The sequence below is a fragment of the Lepidochelys kempii genome, chromosome 11 (assembly GCF_965140285.1).
Source record: "Lepidochelys kempii isolate rLepKem1 chromosome 11, rLepKem1.hap1, whole genome shotgun sequence".
Taxonomy (NCBI): Eukaryota; Metazoa; Chordata; order Testudines; family Cheloniidae; genus Lepidochelys; species Lepidochelys kempii.
Genome location: NC_136390.1, coordinates 33,800,436 through 33,824,221, shown reverse-complemented (window position 1 = coordinate 33,824,221; position 23,786 = coordinate 33,800,436). Strand labels below are relative to the sequence as shown.

At 37.1% G+C, this 23,786-nt stretch overlaps 1 protein-coding gene across 1 annotated transcript in view; it reads right to left on the bottom strand.

Annotated features, from left to right (window-relative positions):
* The window catches only part of PSMD14 (proteasome 26S subunit, non-ATPase 14), a 60,075-nt gene that overhangs the window by 20,151 nt on the left and 16,138 nt on the right, over positions 1-23,786 (bottom strand). Inside the window, exons 4-7 of the mRNA XM_073305619.1 lie at positions 10,321-10,392; positions 9,814-9,933; positions 8,517-8,587; positions 7,349-7,499 (exon numbers count right to left, since the gene is read on the bottom strand). Of these exons, the coding sequence (XP_073161720.1) occupies positions 7,349-7,499; positions 8,517-8,587; positions 9,814-9,933; positions 10,321-10,392 (414 nt within the window). The remainder of the gene's footprint in view (positions 1-7,348; positions 7,500-8,516; positions 8,588-9,813; positions 9,934-10,320; positions 10,393-23,786) is intronic.

Genomic DNA, 23,786 nt, shown 5'->3' with positions numbered 1-23,786 from the left:
CCCTGCGCTACTACTTGTAATAGTTTCTACCAAAGTTATACATTATAAGGAGTCCTTAATACTTGAGTGGTATAAATTAAAATTTCTAAACAGCAATGTTAGTAAGTCAAACGTTAATAATGAATATTGCATCAGGAAAAAGTAGTCTCGTCACAAAAACGATCAATAGCATGTATTTTTACAAAGCAACAGAAGAGTAATTTACTGTGGAAGTGGTATCAGCAAAATAATTCACAACAAATAGCCACAGAATTAGTATTACAGCCAAGTTGCTAGTGTTAATGTGTTTGGGTCTTGATTTTACTTGGCTGGTTACTTTTTTAAACTTTGGAGGGCCATGGGCAGAGGGGGAAAAAACAAACAAACAACAGACTGCTAGATTAATACTTCCAAATTATATTTTTAATGGCCCATAAGGGGACCGAGAACGTAACATGGATGTATTCTTAATTCTTATTCTTCTCTAAATGCACACATATAGACTACCAAAAACTTATCAGATGACTCCAGACTACTTACCAAAAACCAAAATAAAAAACACAACACCAAAAAACTCCAAGAGGTGATTTTAAAGGGCCAATCTCAATTTCCAGTTTCAGGTACTATACCTGTCCCTCCACCAATTCTAATTTTACAGTCATATTATTCTGACTTCTTAAAAATATTCTCTCTTCCATTGCTGTGTGGACACTCCAAACAAACAAACAAACGGGAAAGACACTGAATATACATAGGAAATGCTAATCCTTACATAAAATAGTGAGGAGCCCATTGAAAACCCTAAGACAGATAGCTATGGCTAAAAGGATGCAGCCTTTCAGGAAACTAACAAAAACTGAGCCTTTAAATTCAGTTGAAGGAAACTATGTTGGAACGGTCTTCAATGCCCTTATTTTATGTAAGGCATAATTGATAATCATTTGACTCCATTAGAGCACTGGATAATTTTCCCAAGTTAGTAAGACTTTATATCGGGGTGGCCAACCTGTGGCTCCGGAGCTGCATGCCACTCTTCAGAGGTTAATATGTGGCTCCTTACTTAGGCACTGATTCCGGGGCTGGAACTATAGATGCCAACTTTCCAATGTGCTGGGGGGTGCTCACTTGACAACCCCCTGCTCTGCCCCAAGCCCTGTCCCCACTCCGCCCCTTCCCCTGAGCCTTGCATGCCCTCACCTGATTGCAGTGGGTGCGGGGGGGAGTGGGAGGAGTAGGCGCTGATTGGTGGGGGCTGTCGGAAGGCGCTGCAGGCTGGGGAGCGGATGTGGGGCTGCTGACATATTATTGTGACTCTTTGGCGATGTACATTGGTAAATTCTGGCTAGTTCTCAGGCTCAGGTTGGCCACCCCTGCTCTATATGGCTATGGAAGATTTAGACACTGAGCTATTGATTTGCAGCAGAAAGGATTGTCTTGGAGAGCAGTCCAGCTTTCTTTCTTCTTGTTTGGGAAAGTATGTGTTAAGGAAGTCTAGTCTTAACATATGAAGTTTGAAAAATAGCAAAATAAAGTTAGGCTATTCAATGTGCACTGTTCAGTGCTGAGAACGAAACAAAGGAAGACAGTCCTGTGCTCCAAAGATCTTAACATCTAAGTCAGAAACAGGCAAAATAATATAGTTCAGATACATAACAGACAGGTTCAAATCAAGATCTAGAAATATATATATATGGCAGAATCAGAGTTCTAGGACTTGATGCAAGAAATTTGTTTTTTAGGAGAGATCTCCATTAAGAAAGGGAGGTCATTTGGCACACACGCAGATGAAGTTGTGGTTAAAGAGATGACATACCATTAGTTTCTGTGTAGTGTTTTATTTCATTTAGTTCAAACTAACCATGACCATTCTTGAAAAGATTAAATCTCATTTATGCAGGATAAAGCAAGCCAACAAAACTCTAAGGGACACAGTTTAATCCAATGTTTTCTATGATAGCTACAGTATGCTTTATCATTCTAAACTGAAACCTGAATAAGCAAACCAACAACAGAGGGAAATATTATGCTTATGATGATCTTGTGGTTAACGCTCTGCATTAAGACTCAGGATATCCGGGTTCAATTTCCATCTCTGCCACAAACCTCCACTGGCAAGTCACTTACATTCTGTGCCTCAGTTTCTCATCTGGCAAATGAGAATGTTTTCTTTCTCCCAACCTTTATGTATTGAGATTGAAGGATATTCAGGGCAGAGACCATGCCTTTTTTCAGAACCTAGCATAATGGGGTCCTGGTTGAAACTTCTAGGTGCTACTGTAAAATAATAATAGTGCATCTCTTAACTCTACTTTGAAAAGAATACGTATCTGGCCTGTTTCATAGCTAATTCGTATAGATTATCTCTTTTCTATGAAAAGAATCCAAAAAACATGAAAGGACTATGCAATTTAGAGTTCATTAGAAACAAACTGGTTGGATGAAGAGCTTTTTGAAAATGGCAAGCTACCCAACATCCTGGGCACAACTTCTGAGGCATCTAAAACATTCTATTTTTGTATCAATCCAAAAACCAGGTTTTTTTCCCCCGGGCTCTCTTTAATGAGCAATAAACAACAAAATTGCAGTATCTTTCAAGCTCTCATGAATTATCTCAGGTAAATGACAGAAGCACAAGATACTTTATAATATTTGGTTTACCTGACAAGATGCCTAATAGTTTTGTATAATACATGCAGTTTATTTACAAAAGAAGTTTCCTCTCAAAGAAAAGTTGATCCCTTCTGAAAATGCAGATTGCTCTTCTGTTACAAATTATAGGTATTTTCTGTCAGTCAGTCATTTTGACAGTGTCATTACTACAAGGACTACTATAATGCAATGGACATTTAAACCACTGTTTTCAGAGAGATTTTTATATGTACCCCTGTTTAATATATGAATAATACAAAAAACCGTATTTTGATTTGAGAAACAGATTTGTCACATCAAATATACACCTAATAACAGAAATACTTGGTAAAATACCCTGGAATAATGTCTTAAAGTATCAATCACAGAAAACCAGTAAAGTGCCTTTGGAAAAAACTTATCAGAACTGTTTTCAGTGGTGCCATGGCTTTTAGGTTGTAATTTAAAAATACACTGCAAGGACTACCTATCTACCAGACTTTGGGGGAAGGAGGGACCTGATAAAGACTGATGTTTGGGGTGGGGGTGGGGGAGAAAAGAGGAATTGATTATGTTGGATTTATTGTAGTTATTTTTTGGTTTAGGGATGAGGAACAGCTGCTGATTTTGTAGTTTTTAAAAAAAAATCTGACAATTTTTGGCAAACACATAGTGAGCTCCGGAGAGACTTAAAAATGTTAGAAATTGAAACAAAAATGTCAATATTTAGCAATTCTACAGAGCTTTTAATGCATGTATTACAGAATGTTCTACAAAGGTGGTTAATCCCTGTTACCTCATTTTACAGATTGGGAAACTGGGGCAAAGAGAGGTTAAATGACAGGTATACAGTCACATAAGCAGATCAGCGGCAACAATTAGGAATAAACCTGCATGAGGTCACTTCTCCCACATCCGATTCTGGTGCCTATGTGGACTAAAATGAATTTATTTTCAAATGAATTCAACCCCAGAAATTAATGTAATACTTTCCAAACTCTGGTAACAGTAATCAGCCAACCTTAACCAGCTAACTCAAGCTTCACTCTTGTGCTTTATGTTATGATAAACCTGCTGGGAATTATTATTTTATAGACAGGATACCATTAGACAATACATTAGAATTGCTGGTACACAGTTATGGGGAAAAGTTGTGATAAACATTTAATGATATAGATTTAAAGTAATGAAAATCCCACCGCACTTTATGAAAGATATGAATAAGTTGGAGAATCAAGAGGATAGCAACAAAAATTATAGGAAGTTTAAAAAAATGTGACCCATAAGGAAAAGTTGTAAGAATTAGCCACGGTTAATCTAAGGAAGAGAAGGCTGAGGCTTCAAATACGTAAAATGTTGTTGTAAAGAAAACAAAGTGATCAATGGTTTTCCATGTCCAAAGGTAGGACAAGAAGTAATCGTTTTAGTTTAGAGCAAAGGAGATTAGGTTAAATATTAGGGGGAAACGGTCTAAATACAGGGATATTTAAAGCACTGGAGCATGTTGCCTAAGGAGGTTGCAGAATCCCTGTTACGGGAGATTTTTAAGAACTAGTTAGACAAACACATGTCTGGGATGGTCTGGATATACTTAATCCTGCCTCAGCATGGGGAGATTGATTAGATGACCTCTGAGGGTCCAAGCCCTATATTTCTATTATTCTACGTTTTCAAACAGCACCTTTAAAACACACCCTAAAAGTTAAATTTCAATTTAAGCCATGTCTACATTAAAAACTTCTGCTGGGTAGCTGTGTTGGTCAAGGGTATGAGGAGGAATGATCTGTGATCACAGTATGATCACAGCAAAATGGTGGGTTCAGTTGATTTCCATAGGCCAAATATCTTTTTAATATGAGCAGCACTGCAAACTCCAACTGTTTAAAAAATCATGAGATAGGTCCCTCCCGCAAAATTATGCAACTGGTTTAAAATAATAATGTGAAGAGTTATTTTTATGTGCCTTCTGGTTTTGCTCCTTTAAAGCACACTCTGGTCATGTTTTCAAGCTTTTTGCCACAACCATGAGGAATAGAACCATTTTTTTTTTAATGAAGGCTGAGACTTATTTAATCATTTGGACTTCAGGAGATGGAGCTTTAAGATAAATAATATTGCAAGACTTGCAATATAAATCACAAGAGTTGGTAACAATGACCTCACTGCATGTTGTGCAGTGGGAATTGTTGTCTGGCTTGTAGGAAAAGGTGTCTCCCCTTCAGAGGCGAAATACCCGAAGAGTGTTTTGCTGCAGGAGCTTCAAACCAGATCAGCATGGGGACACTGACCCATGCCCCACACAGGGGACCAGAAGAGAACAGACTATTTAGGTCCATGCCCGTGCAGGAAAAGCCCTCTTTTACCTGGATCAGGGATAGTAGCACCCACACTCCCACCCATGAAAGTAGTTAAATACCAGGTTTCGTCATGATTCACTGTGGGCATAACACTAGTCACGCTCCTTTCTCAAAGATCTGGGGAGGAATTTTTCCCTCAACAGATTGGCAGTTTAGCTGGTGTGAACATGAAACAGGGATTAGGCTATGATGTCGCAACTCATTACGTAAGTGTGGGGCAGATGTCCAGTGCAGGTACTCCGTAGGGAAAAAATGCAGCGATCAGATAAAATAGATTGGTGAAGGATTTAAAGGAGTTATTCTACAAAGGAGAGGAATTTGGGGGTGGAGGGTTCATGCATCTATAACTGATATGGCAGGGACCCAGCCCTCTCCATCCTTATTCAAAGGGGGAGTGAAGTCCCAGTAGCTGGTTGGCTGGCAACCAGAATGGGTTAAGGGAGAGCGCTTTTAGTATTTTCAAGAGCTCCAGCAGCTCGCCCACCACAAGGTATATGTAAATTATTATGGAAATACTGACACTGTCCACTTTTACCTGCCAGATACTTCTTGACATTTAGGAATAAAGTTGCATAATAAACCACATCCAGTGTCTCCTATCCTCCCTTCTAGCATAGTCGGACAACGTCGTAAGAAAAGTTGTGAACTATTTTTATATTTACAAAAAATACCAGACTACACCTGCACTACCTCATATTCAAGATTAGGAAAAATAAAAAGATAACAGAAAAAGTCAAAGTCTAGTTTCTCCCCCAAAGAGGACATTCACAGTTACAGCAAAGAGTAGATAATACACTTGGTCTTAATAAGTGCTGTAGAACAGCAGTGTTATTTACTGTGAAGATAACATATTTAGCAATTAATTTAATATTAACTCTGATCTAATTTAAAAATGCAGCAATAGAATACATGTTATTTGACTTTGATACAATATAAAGCAACCTGTCCTGATTTTTATAACACAGGAAGAAACAAAGAGAAAATACATACTGATGTCTAAGGAAATCTTGTACATATTTTATCAAAATATTTCACTTTTCCCTCCAACATATCAGTTATGTAATCAGGAATTTAAGACATTTGGGTCAATTTAATTTCTTTTTAGTATTTTCTAGAACTCTAGAAGCTTATTTGTTTTTAAATCACTTATATTTTGGTTTGATGAATACTTATATAGGCAAGCTTTTCGCTTTGAAAAAAACTAAGAATAGACCCCAAATTTAGAATGGACCCCAGTTTTGCTCAGTCATAATGATCTGATGTCAAAGAGTTCACATATAATTTTATAACAGATGAGCACTCTGAGGTAATGGTAATATTTAGATGAGCTGGTGGGTAGCTTTAATATAATCTTGCTATATAACTACTGTATTTCATATACAGAAAACAAATATTTTCAAACTATTTATAAAATTATATTAATGTCATACATCTATATTAGGATTTATTTTAAATAATTGGTCTACAGTACAATGGAAGTGCATGCTCAAACAAAACATCTCAGCAGTATTTTAAAGCAGTAACCACCTAGCCAATTTCTGTACGTTCTGTAGTTTTTCTAATCCACTCTCCCTGTGGTTGAGCAAAATCGAATTGCCTCTCACATTTGCAGACAGCTCTGTGAAGGTGATAATAGAGCTGCTCCCTGCTGTCATGAGGCAGGAAATAGGAAAATGGCATATGGGGCTAGAAAGAAATAAAAAAAGAACTAAACAAGAACAAAAGAGATTTCAACAAAGGACAACTATAACCCAATGTGCTTTGCAAGTTAATCTTTTCATAATCATTTAACATACTTAATCATTCATCTGCATCTTTACTCAAATATCTAAATGGCTGAGACCAAGTCTTTAGGGAAGTTTTTATTGTCTAAAACATTTGGAATGCAGATCCCACCAGAAACTGTCATGTGCAATGCTTATAAAATAAAGCACTATTTCTGCTCATGTTAGGGGCTGAACCCTTCCCAATTTGCGATTAGTAAGCTTTAACTATCTGTCCAAAATTTAATATCTCAAATTTTAAAACACTATAGACCGGGATTATCTGTTTATTCAGAAAAAGGCTCAAATGGTAGAAGTGTTGAATGGTTCTTGAATAGCAAACAGATGACTTGGTTAGAACTGATTATTCCAAATATATAATATGGCTTACGGCTACAGGCTTGCTCAGGGACTTTTGATGCAAGTGTTGGAACAAATGAAAATGGTACACTTTCAGTAGAGTTTTTTGATTCATTTATAACCAGACAGAATATTTAAATGAGTCATTGAGATTTTTTGAAATGTGGGTCCAACATTCAAGAACTAATATGCATTTTATAGTGTTTTTATTTTAAATCTTAGCTAAGTAAATTAAAAAAATTTAAAAAAAACCTACTGTACCTTTCCTTTTACGCTCTGGATAGGATCCACCACCACAGCTACAGCTCTTTCCGATAGAGCTTCAAAGCTCTGCTGAGTATTGATATCCACACCAGACAGCCAACAACCAAAGCCAGGATGACTATGATACCAACCAACAACCATCTCAGGCCTGAAACGAAGAGGGCATTTAGAAATTCCTAGCAATAAACCCCTATGATATGAAAAGAAACATTGAAGTAACAGGGTATCAATTAGGATGAGAAAAGACACACAGGTGTGAAAAAAGCACCATTAGAAACATTTAAATTACTCACCATCGTATGGTGAAAACATGGAAATGAATAAGTGTGACAAAGGAGTGTTATCATTAAGGGATGCACATTAGCAGTGGTAGATCAAGCTTTCAGTTTTTCACCCTGTTACCACACCTTCCCTGAACCAGTTTTTACCCTTTCAGCTCAAGTAAATATCTATTCTTTAACTCCTTGGAGTCAGGAGTTGAATTTTCACGGCAGAAAGTCCATTTCAGACATGGACGGCAGGAACAAACGGCGGGAAAGGATTAATATCAATTAAACCAGCAGTAGAACTAGAAACTCAGTCAAAAAGCAATTTGCACTGTTCTGCTCAGCTGCTGAGCCTTTTGCTAACATTAATTTTGAAGTTTTTTCCACAGTAAAAGAATTTGAGCAAGCAGATGACAACTGTTGAGAGTTAGAGTAAAATAAAAATTTGTTTAAACACGAAGATGCTTTTTATCAAAATGTTTTTCCCCCTTTCTTTTATATACTAAATGTAACTGTACGCCTGTAAATAAAGCTAAAATACCCAAAGTAATAATGCTTTCCTATTTATAAAGTACAAACATTAGTTCCTTTAAACTGAGTTATTTTCTAGCAACTCCATATACTAACTAGAGGGGCATTCAAACCGAGGCTTACTATTATGATAATAAGAGAAGGAAGTTTATGACACTCATCTGGATCTGAAGTGTATCTCCTGAAAACCATGGGGAGAAGTGGGTTGTATAACATGCGATATTCATCATAATATTAGGTCAATTATTACTGTTTAACATTAACAAACACCCCACAGATCACAGGTCTTGCATGTAGTATACGGAATGTGCAGCCTAACCCACACAGTACGCCACTTAAACTTTCAGATGTTGCTTTGAAACAGTTACCTTCCTGTCTGTTTCAGCATATCCAACATTTTGGCTTGAAATACAGGATCAACTGCCTCTACACTGACACCCTGATTTTGGAAGAGAGACAGCATTAGTGTATTTACATATAAAGTAATTTAAAAGATAAACATGCATGCAAACAGACAAAACAAACAAACAAACTCTTACTGCTCTGACATAAAATGATCTAATAGCTTCACTAATGACGAGACATTACTCTTCTCAGTTTTATTCAAGTTTGTCTACTCGGATTTTTTTTGGAAATTGTGTAATTTTTAAATAAATCAAAGTTCTAGCAGAGCATTATTTAAATATAACAAATCTATTCCTGTAGTTCCTTGAAAAAAAAAAATGTTGAGTTTTCTGTTTAGTAGGGTATTTTGGGTGAGCACTACCACCAACCATGCAAAAAAACCCAATTCATCTGTCCTCTCCATTTCTAGTTTGTGCACACTGCTTCCTGCTGCTTACTGCCAGCCCAGGTCTGTTGCCACTGGTAAGGGTAAATACCCTCTTGCAGAGCCTGGCAAAGGGCATACACCATCAACAAAGGCAGTGAACTGACTATGTAGAACATGCTAGCCAATGCATAAAATAAACTCAGAAAGAATTCTTTAATATTTCAATTATATGTAATCTTGATGGCAATTAAGGAAACTGCCTCTTTAATTAAGACCAATATTTCATTCGACCTACACACAGTGCCACTATAAATTTCAATTCCAGCTCCCAGTTCATTGCCCTCTTTTAATAAAATTCAATTTCTTAACCTCAAGTAAAACCAATCACCTTTCCACACAAAGGAAATATCATCTAACAGTCGTGCCACTAGAGTACAAATTCTGCCCCAGAGAAGTGATTTAAATTCACAGTTTCAGCAGTGCCACTACAGTTAAGGGCATGGCATCATTTCCATCAAACTCTTACTTTCCAGAGTTTGCAACGTGGCCTTAATACCTCCATCAGTACTGCAACTGGATATACAGGTCTTGAAGTCACCAGTTTACAAAAACTTTAAACACTGGGGTACTATAGCTATGGACAGCATAAAGGCCTTAGTTAAGGACTTACTGGGAGCCATAGGTTTGACTTAAACCCCTAACCAAGTTCAACTTAAACATTTTCTTAACAGACTTTAGACATTTAATATGGGCATAATCCAGACACTGATATCATTAGTAGTTTTTCATACCTTATGTGTGTTGGGATGAGGGGAAGGAAAAACATAACATGATGTACAATTATTTAATGTGAGAGAAAACATTTACTCTAGTTCCTACTGAAAAGTACTCACTGTTCCTGATTGTGGCATAGCAAACACATCAATCACTCTGACTGTATAATCATCAACAAATTCTCCAAGCATCAGACCCATAACTTCCATAGGAACACCAGCACGACCATGTTTCAACATCTAGAAGGGAGACCAAAAGTTACAATGACATACTATGGTATTATTTACAAGAGATTCAGGGTTTGATTTGGGATAGTTCTGCCTCTACCAAAATGCCACTGTTCTTATTTTTATTTTACTCATTAGTTAACAGCATGTTGCGTGTTTTGAAAATGTAAAGCTTTGGAATAGTGCTAAGAATAATACAAGCAATAAAGATTGGTGGCAAGAAAATAACTGGAACATTTACAGTAAGATTCTATAACTACATTTAAACAAATAATCCAGTCAAAAACCAAGTTGTCCACACTACAAGCCTATAAACTTTTTACACTTTATGGAATACTAGACAAAGATAATGCTTTATATCTTAAGTGCTATTTTCAGTAAAGACTGTAGAATACTTACTTTCAGCAGTGCAAGGGAAGAGATATAAACCTGTTCTGCTGTATCCACCGCAGGAGCATCTGTAGGTGGCCCCTACAAAACAGAATAAATTATTAACTATTTACTCCACATTTATTGCATCATTTTCCAATTATTTCTATTTTATTTTGCACAAAATTCTAAGACTAAGAACACTGTGCACCTGACTGTGCTTTTATGTACAGTAAATCCATTGGTTGCAGTGTTTACAATGAAAACATACAGCACTTTTTTTTACACTAACCTATTTTGCAACTTAGGGGAACTTACCTATGATATCTAGATACCTAGCCAGAAATCAAACAAAATAAACTGGTAAATATTGTGCTGGGTGCAAACCAGTTACAAAACATACGGAATCAGTGACGAGTTTCCATTAGTAAGAGTTAAGTCTTTCAGCAATGCTAACCTTCCTCAGCTGTAAAATATCTCCAATTCACCAATTAACTATGTGTTTCTTACAGTGGTGTGAATGTAAATGCTGCTGGGCTAGCATGATTAACTGGCACCAACACAAACAGCAGTTTCCCTTTGCTTCATCTGTTTTCAGTTAAAGACGACTTGCAGATAAAGGCAACAGGAGCACTTTTCAGATACACTGGTACAGTGAACATAAAATGGATCTCCAATCCCTAGGTGGAAAAGCTGTGAACAAAACACTTCGCTCTTTGCTTTATGAGTTGTTATTCAAAAATTAGCACAATTGTCCCAGGTGTGAATGATTGGTTGAGGAAGGTATTGTGTACTGTTGAAATGGAAAAAAAGCAGGCTATCTGAAGATAAAACTATGCAGTTTTTGGGAAGTGAGGGACAAGATGACCTTCTCTAGACAACCACATCTCATTTTATCCCTTTACCACCCAAGTCATAGTACTTCATTAGTCAAATGTGTTTGTATTACAGTCTTCGTAAAAGGAGACAACAGGGTACATTTACTCTTAGTAATGCTGTGTAAATGTGGAATAACTAGAAAAAATTCCGATGAGGGAAAAAAAAAAAAAGTCCAGTCCATGATGCGTGAAGGGAAAAGAATTATATGAGACTGTATGTTATAATTTTGGAAGGCATTCCAATGCCAAAGTGATGAGCACTGTTTAAAGACTAGATTTAGACAACTTCATTAAATAACTCCTCACTTTTAGAGTGAAACAGTAATATTGGAACGACATGCTCCCAACACAGATCCAAGTGAGACCTATTGACCAGCCTTATGGGCCATAAAATCTGAAGATAAAGTCAAGAGCTAAAACTACTAGTAAATTCAGTTTGTATAAAAACCACTCACCTATTGTATCTACTTTCATTTGTGTATGTACATCTCTCTCTCTCTCACACACACACACACACACACACACACCCACACCCCCACCTTGGCATGGTATAAGGTAATTTATACAACAAGAAGGATTTTTTTCTGTGGAACATTTTAATAATAAATCCGGATGACTTCCTCCACTACAAATTAGTTTTCTCCTCTTTACTTCTGCCATCTTTCTGGTCAACCAGCAGTAGTCCTATACTCCTTGATCCCTGCATCCACAATTCTATATACCTATTTGCCACGTTGACTCTTTACTCCAGTTTCCTGTCCTGGCTGGCATTGTTCCCCAGATTAAAAAAGATAAGGTCCTGGCCACACTACTGCACACAGCCAACTATCAAGACTGCTTACTTTACAATTTCATCTCAAAGCCACATCAGAAACACCAGCTAAAGTCAAGACTCTCCTTTTCTGAAACAGTTGAGCTTCTTGGGCAGTATATCAGACACCACTTTTCTAAGGAATAGTAGCAAAAGGTGGTCCAGGACTTCATTTTGGATTGCTGGCGCATTTCTTGAGACAGACAACTCAGATTTATGTTTCCCCACTCTCTCCGACTCAGCTCTCACATGCCCCTTAGAACAATCAAAGGGCATAAAGATCCTTCTTCGTTACAACAGGATACGTAATAGTCATGGGTGGTTTAACTTACATTTTTATAGTGGAGCTTCTTAAGCTCCCTGTCTTGCCCTTCTGGAGATCAAGAATAAACAGTGTGCTACCTGGTAATGGACTGCCTTCTTTATCATCTTGACTGTGGATGAATGTGCTTGATGTCTCTGGATGATATTGCCGTGATAGAGTGGCTACATCACTTACCCAACATCTAACTCACTGTTTGTGTGGTGCCACCAGAAGAAGTCTCCTTCCTAAAACTCTCATCCCTCCCTCTTGACTTCTAGCCTGTTAGAGGCTACAGTCAACAGTGTCATTCTTGAAATTTTGTCCTCCATCTTTCACAACTCCATTTTCCCCTCTATTTTTTCCTGTTACCTCTCTGGCCATTCCATCATCTTTCAGTGGGTTTTCCCTAGGTCACCCAGTAAATCTTTAGTCTGAAACTTATAATTGAAATTATGTGAATGGGTGATCTCACTTACAGAGAAGGGTGCTGAGGAAGAAAAGTAGTGGACTAAGATAGGACCTTGTGGGGACCCCCACAGAAAGTGAGGGAGTAGGTATTTTTGGAATTAGTGGGATGAATTTGAGAAAGGGAAAATATAGCTTGAATAAGTCTTTTGCAGTATGATTTATTAGGCTGTGGAATAATAAATATCTAGCTCTTGTATAGTGTTTTCATCAGCAGATCTCAAAGTGTTTTACAAAGGTCAACATCGTTATCCCCATTTTATAAATAATGAAACTGAAGCACAGGGAGGTTAAGTAATTTGCCCAATAACTGTTCCAACAATACCTTCCCTGGCTCAACCCTCCCACAGGACTAGCCTAAATAATCTGCCTCACCCCAGGTACAAACCTAAATATTATTTACCCTCTCCCCCATAGGCATTACTTGGCCAAGTTGCACATTAACATTCAATCTTTCCCCAGGAAGGTCCCGCTTAGCAAGGCAGATGCTTAACTTTAAAGTGGGGCTGTCAATTAATCACAGTTAACTCACGCGATTAACTCAAAAAAAAATTAATCGCAGTTTTCATTGCACAGTTAAACAATAGAATACTAACTGAAATGTATTAAATATTTTTGGATGTTTTTCTACATTTTCAAATATATTAATTACAGCACAGCATACAAAGTGTACGGTGCACACTTTGTATAAAATGGTGTTGTATAAATGGTATATTATATTAAAATTTTATTAACAGTGCGATTAATTGCACGATCAATTGCAATTAATTTTTTTAATTGTGCGATCAATCACGATTAATTTTGTTAATCACTTGACAGCCCTACTTTAAACTCAATAGGACTTCAGCATGTACTTAACTTTAAACACATGCTTACGTGTGGCCCTGAGTATTGATGTTTCCTTGAATTAGGGACACAACCAAAAAAAAAAAAAATCATTCTGCCAGCCCCTTATCCATTTTCGCTGTTCTTCCCTGATACCTCTTGAATTAGCCTAAGCTTTTGGAAAGGAGTTGGCCAGAAACGAGCACAAGATTCCATATGTAGTCTCTCACCAGAACCATATAGGGAGGGATTTTTACATCCTTGCTCTGCAATGTGAATCCTCTCTGTAAATAGCCCAAATCTGTACTGGACATTTTGCTAATACATTTCATTGCAAACTCATGTCTAATTAGGTTCCCACCATCCCTACATGCTATTCAGCATTATTGCTATTTTCCAGTTATCTGTGTTTTTGCTTTATTTGGCAAAAGATGTTTTACCTTGCATTTTCCCTAGAATGAATCTCATGTTACTTTCTAATCAGCGTTGGTCCCTTTGCACTATTGCTTTGTCCTCTGGTGTTCAGAGCTCCACAAAACATACGATCATTTGTTAATTTTGTTAATATGGTGTTTACTCTCTTCTAGGTCATTAAAAAGATGTTAAACACTGGACCTAATACTGATCCCTGTGGTACCCTACATGACAAATTGCCATGTATTACTTTCTACATGTGGTTCTTTAACCAATTGACAGTGTTCTGATGCAAGTGATTCAAACTAATTTTGGGAGCAGGAATTAGTAATACAGAATATCAAATACTTTATTAAAGCACAAACATCTACTTTTCTTTCATCCACTAATCTTGTAATTCTATCAGTTTGTCTGGCATAATGTATTCTTAAATCATGCTGCTTTTGCACGTACTTTTTATCCACTAGATGTTGTGGGAGGTTGTTTTTTGTTTTTTAAAATCACTACATACTCAACTACTGCATTAATAATAGAAAGGCTTTTGACATGGTGACTGCAAGGAATACTTTAAAAAAAATTGAAATAAACTAAGGAGGTACCAATCCTCTGGAAAAGTAACTCTTCAGTTCACCAACTTTTTCAAAATAGCCTTTAAGGTTTATAATGTTGGTTTTCTAATTCTCTTAATGCTTCCATATGTTGAAAATTAAGTCAATTCAGATGCCAGAGTGTGATCCACAAGTGGCTGCCATTCTAGCCTGTGCACTTGAATAGTGGTCACAAGTCCATTGCATCTGGTGTCTGGGTGAACAGTTCAGATTCCAAGGAACCCTCCTCTGGCCCATTCCCACTGCAGCCTTCCAGAGGCCTGTGCACCCCTTCTGTGAGCTCCAAGACTGAGAGTCTTACGGGAACCTTCATACCAGGTGCAAATGTCACCCTTAGTAAATTTAACTGCCTGCCAGCTTGAGTGAAGGGGCACTATGTTGATGAACCTTACTGCTAAATTAAATGGTGCATCAAACCTGAACTTTTAGATATTTACAACTTCATTATACAAGCAGATAATCAGCAAAAGAAAAATGTGCTTTTGCTCCTTTTTGATGTTTAGAGATAGCCAGAAGAGTCCCCTCCAACACCCTAAAAATTCTTTATTGTATTTCACATGAGAAATAGGAAATATTACCTTCCCCTATTCCTACTGGATAATTTCTTGGGAAAACAGGAGAGTGAATGGGGGTTATAACATCACAGGAGACATGTGAGAAATTCCTTCATTTGTTTTTATAAAAAAGGACAATACAATCACTATAAAAAGTCAAAGGAAAACAGTTTAAAAAAAATCTTTAGCTACCAATACATACGGCAAGCACAAAGCATTCCACAACATTAAAATCAATTGGGGGGGGGAAATAGATGCTGCTACGTCTAAACGGAATCAGTGAACTGACTTGCCTTCAAGCCAATCGTCTCATCCATAAGCACGACCAGTCTTTTTTTTTTTTTTTAATAAAAGCTATCACTTAGAGAAATCAGGATTACTGGTAAACTTGCATCATGAATAAGCATTTGTTTGGTCTCTTATTTAAGTGAAGCAAAATTAAGTTTTCAATAAGTGTTCTATGAACAGAACGGGAGGATAAACTAAATGAGGGGTTATTTTTCTTTTACATGTTTAAAATATGATCCAGTATAAGAAGCTGTGACTTTTACTTGGACAGCCTTTGTTGATTAAGTGTTACATAAGGCATTTGCCATTATAACAGCAAGAAAACTAATGCCTCAAAGTGTTATCTATTCAGGTCTTTTAGCAAATTTGTTAACACTTTTAGGTATATTAAACTCCACCTTTCTCTTAGTGTGAACTGGTATCAATTTAGCCTATTTTATTACGTTATTAAAATACCTGCTGATTAAATGTGAAGTGTCATTTTCGAGCACTACCTGTCACTTATACTATTTGTTTTACATTTCTTTAAAATATGTATATAAAAGTGGACTTGAGATCGATAGCAACTGTGAAAGAAATATTTCAGACATTTTCTATTGTTTAATTCTATGTCAATACTGCTCTATTGTCACAATAATTGTATAAAAGTTGGATTTTAAATGTGTCTCATTTCAACAAAGAAGGGATTTCAACAAAAAAGCCCCATTTGACCAAATGGGTACAGCTGTAAAAAGATGCAATGAGGTAAGATCATGATGTACAATATATTTCTTTGAGGTGATATCCAACAACAATGAATTCTTACATAAAATATAATATCTGATGCATACAACACCTCAAATTTTTACAACTGGCACCATTTAAAATACAAAAAACAAGACAAACACACAAATATCCAAAGCTACAGTGTTTATTTCTTAACCAGCAAGGTAAGAAAACCTTTTAATACTTTAATTTTGTGAGTATTAAACAACTAGTGTGAAAAACAAGCGGCATGTAAACTATTTCTACTGCCTCTGCTTCAATGACTAGCTGAGGACACCTGTTATAGGAGGTGTTAATTGGCAATAGGAGTACAAGTCAGAAGCATGTTCCCCATCGTCCTAACCCAGCAAGGCTAGGTCATTAAAGTGGAAATGAATTCTTTCATGCTGACTTAACCCTTTGAGTACATAACTTCAGCTGTTACACCTAAAGACAATTGAGGGAGATTAATTTAAAATCTGTATTACTTCTGAATGTGGAAAAAAGCATTTTCACCACTCGCTCCAAAAGAAATCCTCTGGACAAAAGTCCCTGTGCACGTTATATAGGAGGGAAAAGTCACCAGGGCACAAATGCAACACCTACTACTGTGGAGTAAGAATTATTTTGCTTTTGATATTGAAGAGACTCTTGAAAGAGTAAGCATTTTAAATGACTTGGAACTACTATATTTTCTAAATGTAAATCAAACAGACTAAGGTTCAGAAACAGTGAGTAAAATGTAACACGTTGTAGACCGTTACTTGCCAAAAGTGCATAGGAATATGACAATTTACAGAGAGATGTACTAGTGATAGTACAAAAGCTACATATAATTGGTTAGTTGGACTTCATAAATTCCTTTTAGGTCTGCTAATGTACACTGTACACTCTGATGATCAATTGACAAAAAAAAGCTAAGACTCCTTTAATGGTGTCATCTCACTTACACAGTAATTCCTAGAATTAAAATATAAATCCAAGAAAAATAAAAATGAAGCTTGAACCCAGGGGTACAATTTTTGCTGTGAAATAATCAGAATATGTATTATATGAAAAGGTAATAGAATATACTTGAATTAAATATAGATGTTTTATTCAGTCCCCATGATAAAGGGTAAAACTTCAGATTTCAACAGTTCCCTTCATATAATGCACCAGAACAAAAAACAAAACAAAAACACATATTGCAGATCCTGCAGTATAGCAAATTAATAGCCCTCTAACACCAGTGAAGTCACAGAATGAAGACTTCTGGAATGAACAACAAATCAGGAAACACCAGAGGAATTTACAGAGGGAAAACAAATTTTAGAAGTAAAATTAAAATTCATGCTGAACCATCCGCACAGTCTGCATAGTGGGCATTCAGCATATTTCATTTTTACCTCTCTCGTTTCTTGCAAATACTTCTTAATCTACCAGACAACTTCTGCAAGTAAGCACTATGTCTAGAAACATTTGCAAGATTAGATCCATATTTGTACCAAACAAGCAAACAAACATGCTATAGCTATAAAACACTACATATTTATAAACAAACCATGGTCTCTCTAGTTGATTCACATACTATCAGAAAGAGAAAATTATAGAAATGTTTGCAGTTAGTCATTTATCGTATATTGATCCTCCAACTGGAGCAGTAATCTTGGGCAAACATCAAGGCCTCTGCTGGTGTTTTAAAGCACGTACTGTGATGAACCCAAAACTAGCTGGGATAAGATAAAACTGCACAAGAAAATCCAATGTCTCTCAGTACATTTGCCAATTGCCCATCTCCTCTGCAAAAAGATAAACCTCAATAATTCAGGTATACCCCTAGATCAAAACTAAGGTAACTAAAATTAATAGCAACTCTAGCTGTACTAGGAATAAAAAGTGTCTCATACCATCAGTCTTGCATATAAAGAATGGGGAATATAACATTATGTCAGGAAGCTTTGGCAGGCTTCAAAACATGAGCAGTTAAACTGGCCTGCGACAGTAACTCAAACTCGTAGAAGCTTTGGGTCTAAAAACAGCAGCTTTAAGAATATTAAGTAATTTTTCCAAGTGTGCAGTCTATATCTCTTACGGGGTAACTGCACAGAAAGAGCCAGGTCAGACTTTTTCCATAACAGAAGTATAAAAAGGTTAAAATGATCATGAAAAAACATGCAAATTATTTGGTATCAGGTGCTAGCTGATCAATCCAAAGTTTTTAATTTTGACTAGTTTGCACAAAAATTCTTCTTTGCCTCTGCTAATATCTTCTAAATGAGAGTTTTAAGGAATTGGTTGAGCTACCCTTTCAGAAAGGCCTAAGTACAGATTCTATTTCCTATAAACCTTAAGAATTCAATTAGGTTTTGTTCAACTGGTGACCAAGAATTTTTCTTCTTTTGAATAGATGTTAAAAGTTTATCTTACAAAAAATAGTGTTCATATGTCCTGAAGCTGCTAGACAGACAAGATCTAGAAAATGATTTTACTCATGTGCTTTTTATTCTTCATTACAGTTTAAATTACTGCCTCATGCCCTTCTCACTATAGACTAAACACTAGGGGATCCAAAGGTCCAATCAGATTAAGCAATGCCTTTGTGCCTACGGGATCAAAGTTAAGCTTGAAATTTGATCTCAGTACAATTTATTTTAAAGATGACCAGCCAGAATCCCAATTAGCCTGTTTTATTACAAACAAACAGCTTATTTTCAATCATTAAAAATGTATCTATACTGCAGAATTAGTTATACATATACATTACTTTAAGGGAGTCTATAATCCTTAAAAGACATTTTTGAATGTTGTTAACAAAATGTATTAAAATAAAGTATCCACCTGACTGCAGCTATTTCCAGTTTTCTTGTATTGTTCAAATCAAAAACTCAAGTAGTCACTAAAACCGTGTAAGGAAAGTAAGGCCAGACAACGGTACTTGCAGTCATTACTGCCTCCTACTCATTTTAAAAAATGTAAAGCAAATTTCCAGAATATAATAAAACTTCATTAAGATGGAATTAAGGTTGTAAATATCAGAGGAGGGTGGAGGTGGAAAGAACCCCTGAGAATGCCGTAATTCTCACACGCACAACACAAGATCATACTCCTCACCCAAAAATGCTAAAAAGCCTGGAAAATTCAGAGTTAAAGTTCTGAATAAAGTTAAGAAAAATACAAACGATCTAACAACTGTTAGAAATTAGTTTTGCAAATTTCCAGTATTCCTGCCTTCAAGATTCCTCCCTCACTGCCCAAAGGGATTTGTGTGTTTATTTCTTGGCTAGAGACCACATCCTCAGTGGGTATGGGGAAGAGAGCCTCAAGGCAAATAATGGAATTTAGTGTGTATAAACTTATATCCACGCAGAATTTCAATAGGTAAACCCAGGTTTTCTTCTACTTTATCTGGACATCACAGCTTAATTAGGGGACTCTAGTGCTCTGTGGGTATTGATATTGGGTACCAAATCACATGCTGTGCAGGGAAACATTTAAAGGGATTTAAGGCAAAATACAGCATTCCTACTCCAAAGAGTTTACAGTGTGAAAGGACAGGATGCACTTTGAGACTCTGCAAGAATAACTATCAATTTTTTTTTCTGTTTTTACTTTATTTGTTATGACTGAATGCATTGTGGAAGAAGTGCATCTTTAGGAAGAATTTGAATGAAAAGATTCTTCAGGTAGGACATCAAAGCACAAAATAGGTGCACCACATCTCATTGCAACTTCCAAGCAAAAGAAATTTGTCAGTAGGTATTTGAGGAATGTATAGCAAGGAAAAAGTAGGACTGGATAACATTAAGATGACTGTTTCCTCAAGCACTTCTTATGTGTCCCAACCACCTCTGCTAGCATATCTGGAGAGATAATAACTCAATAGTGCAAAAACAAATGTTAATAATTAAATATGGATGAATGCAAGGACACAGAGTAGCACAACCCTTGCCATGAGCATACAGGCCCAGGAAGAGAGGGGTGGAAAAAAGATGAAGCTGCTTAAGTGCCTGTGGATACCAAATCTGAACAGATGGACATTAATCTAAATAGGCAGTGGTGCTCAGTAAAGTTGCAAACTTCCTCCAATTTAACTGAAATGTGTTGTATCCCCAAAGTGTGCTATTAACCAACAAAACTTCCTACAAGGTGTGCCATTACATATGCATAAATATCCAGGAGCATGCAGAAAGGCCAAAGCCAATATGCCGTTTATTTAGAGATGCAGGAATATCTAAAAATCAGTTGCTCTAATTAGTATAAAGGAAACTTGCATTTAATTTGCAAATTGGAAGGGATCTGCACTGAACCTCACCCACCTGTGCCTGCCAGATCACTAACCCCCATTCTGAAGCTCACAAAAGAAACTAGTAACATTGTGTTTAATCCTTGCACTGATTAGATGAGCAGATTATGCAGAATTTTAGATCAGTGGCAGGTCTCCCAAATTCCCCTGGTGCCACAGATTTCATAAATGGGATCACTGTGTTCTTTAAAAAAAAAAAAAAAAAGAATATAAGGAAAAAAGGTTCCACAGCATCAAACAGTGCAATGCATGAAACCTCATAATCAAAGTGACAGTTTTCAAGTGCCATTTATAATGCCCTAATCTGGAAACATCCCAGCTAACCCATCTGATCAACAATTTCACAGATGGAAGCACTTGATGGCTAATTGGCAAGTCCATTATTCAAATAAACTAGCTATCTGCACTTCTATTTTCTTTATTTCAAGTCAAGGTGCAAACACTTTGCATAAGACACAGCTCACCCCCCAAAAAAATTGGATTACTCTCTACCCTCCATCAAATGGATTACTTTAAAGCATCCAGTCAGAATAACGATCGTTTGGTTTACTGCAGTAAAGCACTTACATGCATGAAAAAAATAATGAACAGTCAAATAAAACTAAAGTTTTTAAAATTATATTAAAGTAGTGAAGATTGGTTAAGAACAATAAGGTATATTTTTAAAACGATCTCATTGCTCTCTACATGAGAGCTTTGTTAAGTGTAGCACATATATACAACACGAAACGTAGGCCTTTCTTACGTGTTACTGATCACATTTGGGTGGAGAAAATAACTGGATGGGATGTGTCAGCATGGGTAAAACACAGCTGGTTTCTTACCATTTTGAAAGCCTCACAGGGAGGACGACACCAACAAAAGCTCTTATTAAATTCATCTTGTGTACCCTCTGGACAACAGGAAGAATAGTGGAGGTAGTAATCAATAGGACTAACTAAAAGATGCATATGCAGAATTGACATCACTACACATCCTGTGGCATGGAGGACAATGACTAGTAAAGACAGGTGTAATGGATTCAATTAATATCTCAGCAAATTGTGTGCAAAATGAAAAGGGGTGTTCCTCCAAGTCCCAGTGACACTGATTCTCTTGCTGCCCCAATAAAACCTAAAGCTTGAGTTATACTCCCTAATTTGTCTTTTGCACACAATCTAGGCAGAACAGGGAAGTGGCGTACCAATCAGCTGTGCTGCAGGCACAGCTCTCCAACACTACAGAAAGGGAGGGGGGGAAATAAGCATAGATGGAAGGAAAAGAATAGCGGAAGGAAAACAATGACATGAGTGGTAGGAGAACCAGATGTTAGGACAGACCTCTTTTTTTAAATTCATTAATCTTTCCACCTCCTGAACACAGAAGTATACTTCACAAAGGTAGCTTTGCTTCTCGTTGGGTCCGATATCACTTCTATTGAAATCATGCTTCCAAAAAAGGATTCATGCCATATATTAGCTGTACACAACGTATAGATTCGTTTAACATATCTAATGTTAGGAACGTCTTCAAATTCTAAATAATCTCCTTGGTATTTAAACAACTAACAGTCATTGACCTGAACTAAATTCTTCAGGGTGGTTCTTTTGCCCTCACAGGCAAATGATGGGAAAAGTAAGATTTAAATACATAAGAGGATTCCTGTAAATCAATTCCTTGGTCTCATTTTTTATCTCAATTCATTATTAACTGATACAGAGAATTACTTATTCCAGATCTCCTGTTTGCACAAAGACCCAATACTGGGAAGATTATTTAATTGTAGTAATTTGTATTATGTAGCACCCAAAGGCCCAACCAGGACTGAGACCCCAACGTGCTGGGTGCAGTACAAATACAAGAGAGACAATCACTGCCATGAACAGTTTACAGTCTAAAATCATGTAGACACAGCAGAGAATGGACATATGACATACAAACACTATATTGAAGAATAGTCAGTTTTGTTAATTACACATACCGTAGTTTGTTTTAAATGCGGGTAGGGAGGAAAGGAGTAGGAAGAGTCACAGCTAGTTACCTGCCTACCCATGGTCAGCAGAGGTGATTCTAAGGAGAAATCTGACAAAGTATTCATTTTATCAGGGAGTTCTTCCCCTGCAAAAGGTGCAATGTGGAAGAGAGCCCAGAGATGTTTGAAGCAGAAGCTGACTAGGGAATGTAAGCAGCATGATGGCAGGGGTTGACACTGCAACATGTTACTAGATAAGTGAGGTAGGGGAAGTAGAGATGGTGTGTAGGAGGGAAAAGAGATGGGGAACAAAGACAAAACCTTGAGGGACACCCACAGAAAAGGAAAGAGGGGAGAAGGACTGCCCTCCAGATGAGACACACAGAGCAACCAATGAGGTCAGAGGAAAATCATGAGGGGACAGAACCACAATGGAGAACAAAATTTCAAAAAGTAGGTGTCAAAAACCACCAAAAGGTCAAAGATAATGGATACAGATTGTGAGACTGGGCCAGAAAAAGGTCATTAGAGACTTTAATAAAAGCAGTTTCAGTGGAATATGAAGGCAGAAGCCAGACTAGAAAGCATCAAGAATGGAATTGGAATAAGAACTCAAAACAGCAGTTGTACACAGCATGTTCAAAGAGATACTGAATGACAGGAGAAGTGGAAGGTAGGGTTAAGAGTTTTGTACTTGTGCTGTTTGGTTTTTTTGAAGATGAGGGGACCAACACCTGCTTATACTGATAAGGAAAGTAATCTGATGAGTGTGTGAGGTGAAGGAGAAATGGGATGGAGCAGAACAGCAAGAGAAGTTAAAAGATGAGAGGAGATGGAGGTTACTTGATCATGAAGGGCTGGAGCTGGACAACAAGCAACAAGCCTCACTGTCAGTGATGTGGGAGAGGAGGGAGGTAATGATTTTTCTTTGAAGAAACCAGCAAGATCCTACATGGAAAGGGAGGAGAAAACAGGCAGGCGAAGGGCTTGAGGAGAAAGTCAGAGGAAGAAGAAGCTGCTGGAGTTGAGCATAGGAAGTAGGGCTGTTTGGCTAAGAAGATGACAAAGTTAAAGGAAGAAAGAGTGAAATTGTAGTTTTGATTCAGCATGGTCATGAGACTTTGACCAGAATTGCTCAGCAGCAGCAGAACAAGAGCGTAAAAACAGATACTGAGGGTTTGAGGGATTGACCTTGTGATGGGAGAATATACCACATTTGACTTTTGATACAGAGTGGAGTAGAGGAAATAGAGAGATGAAAGGGCTGAGAGCAGAACAGCATATCTGGATGCTGATGGATTGAAGGTTATGGAAGGAATAGGTGGCAGAGCAAGGTGGAGGGGAGAAGAAAGGCAATGCTGAAGGAGAT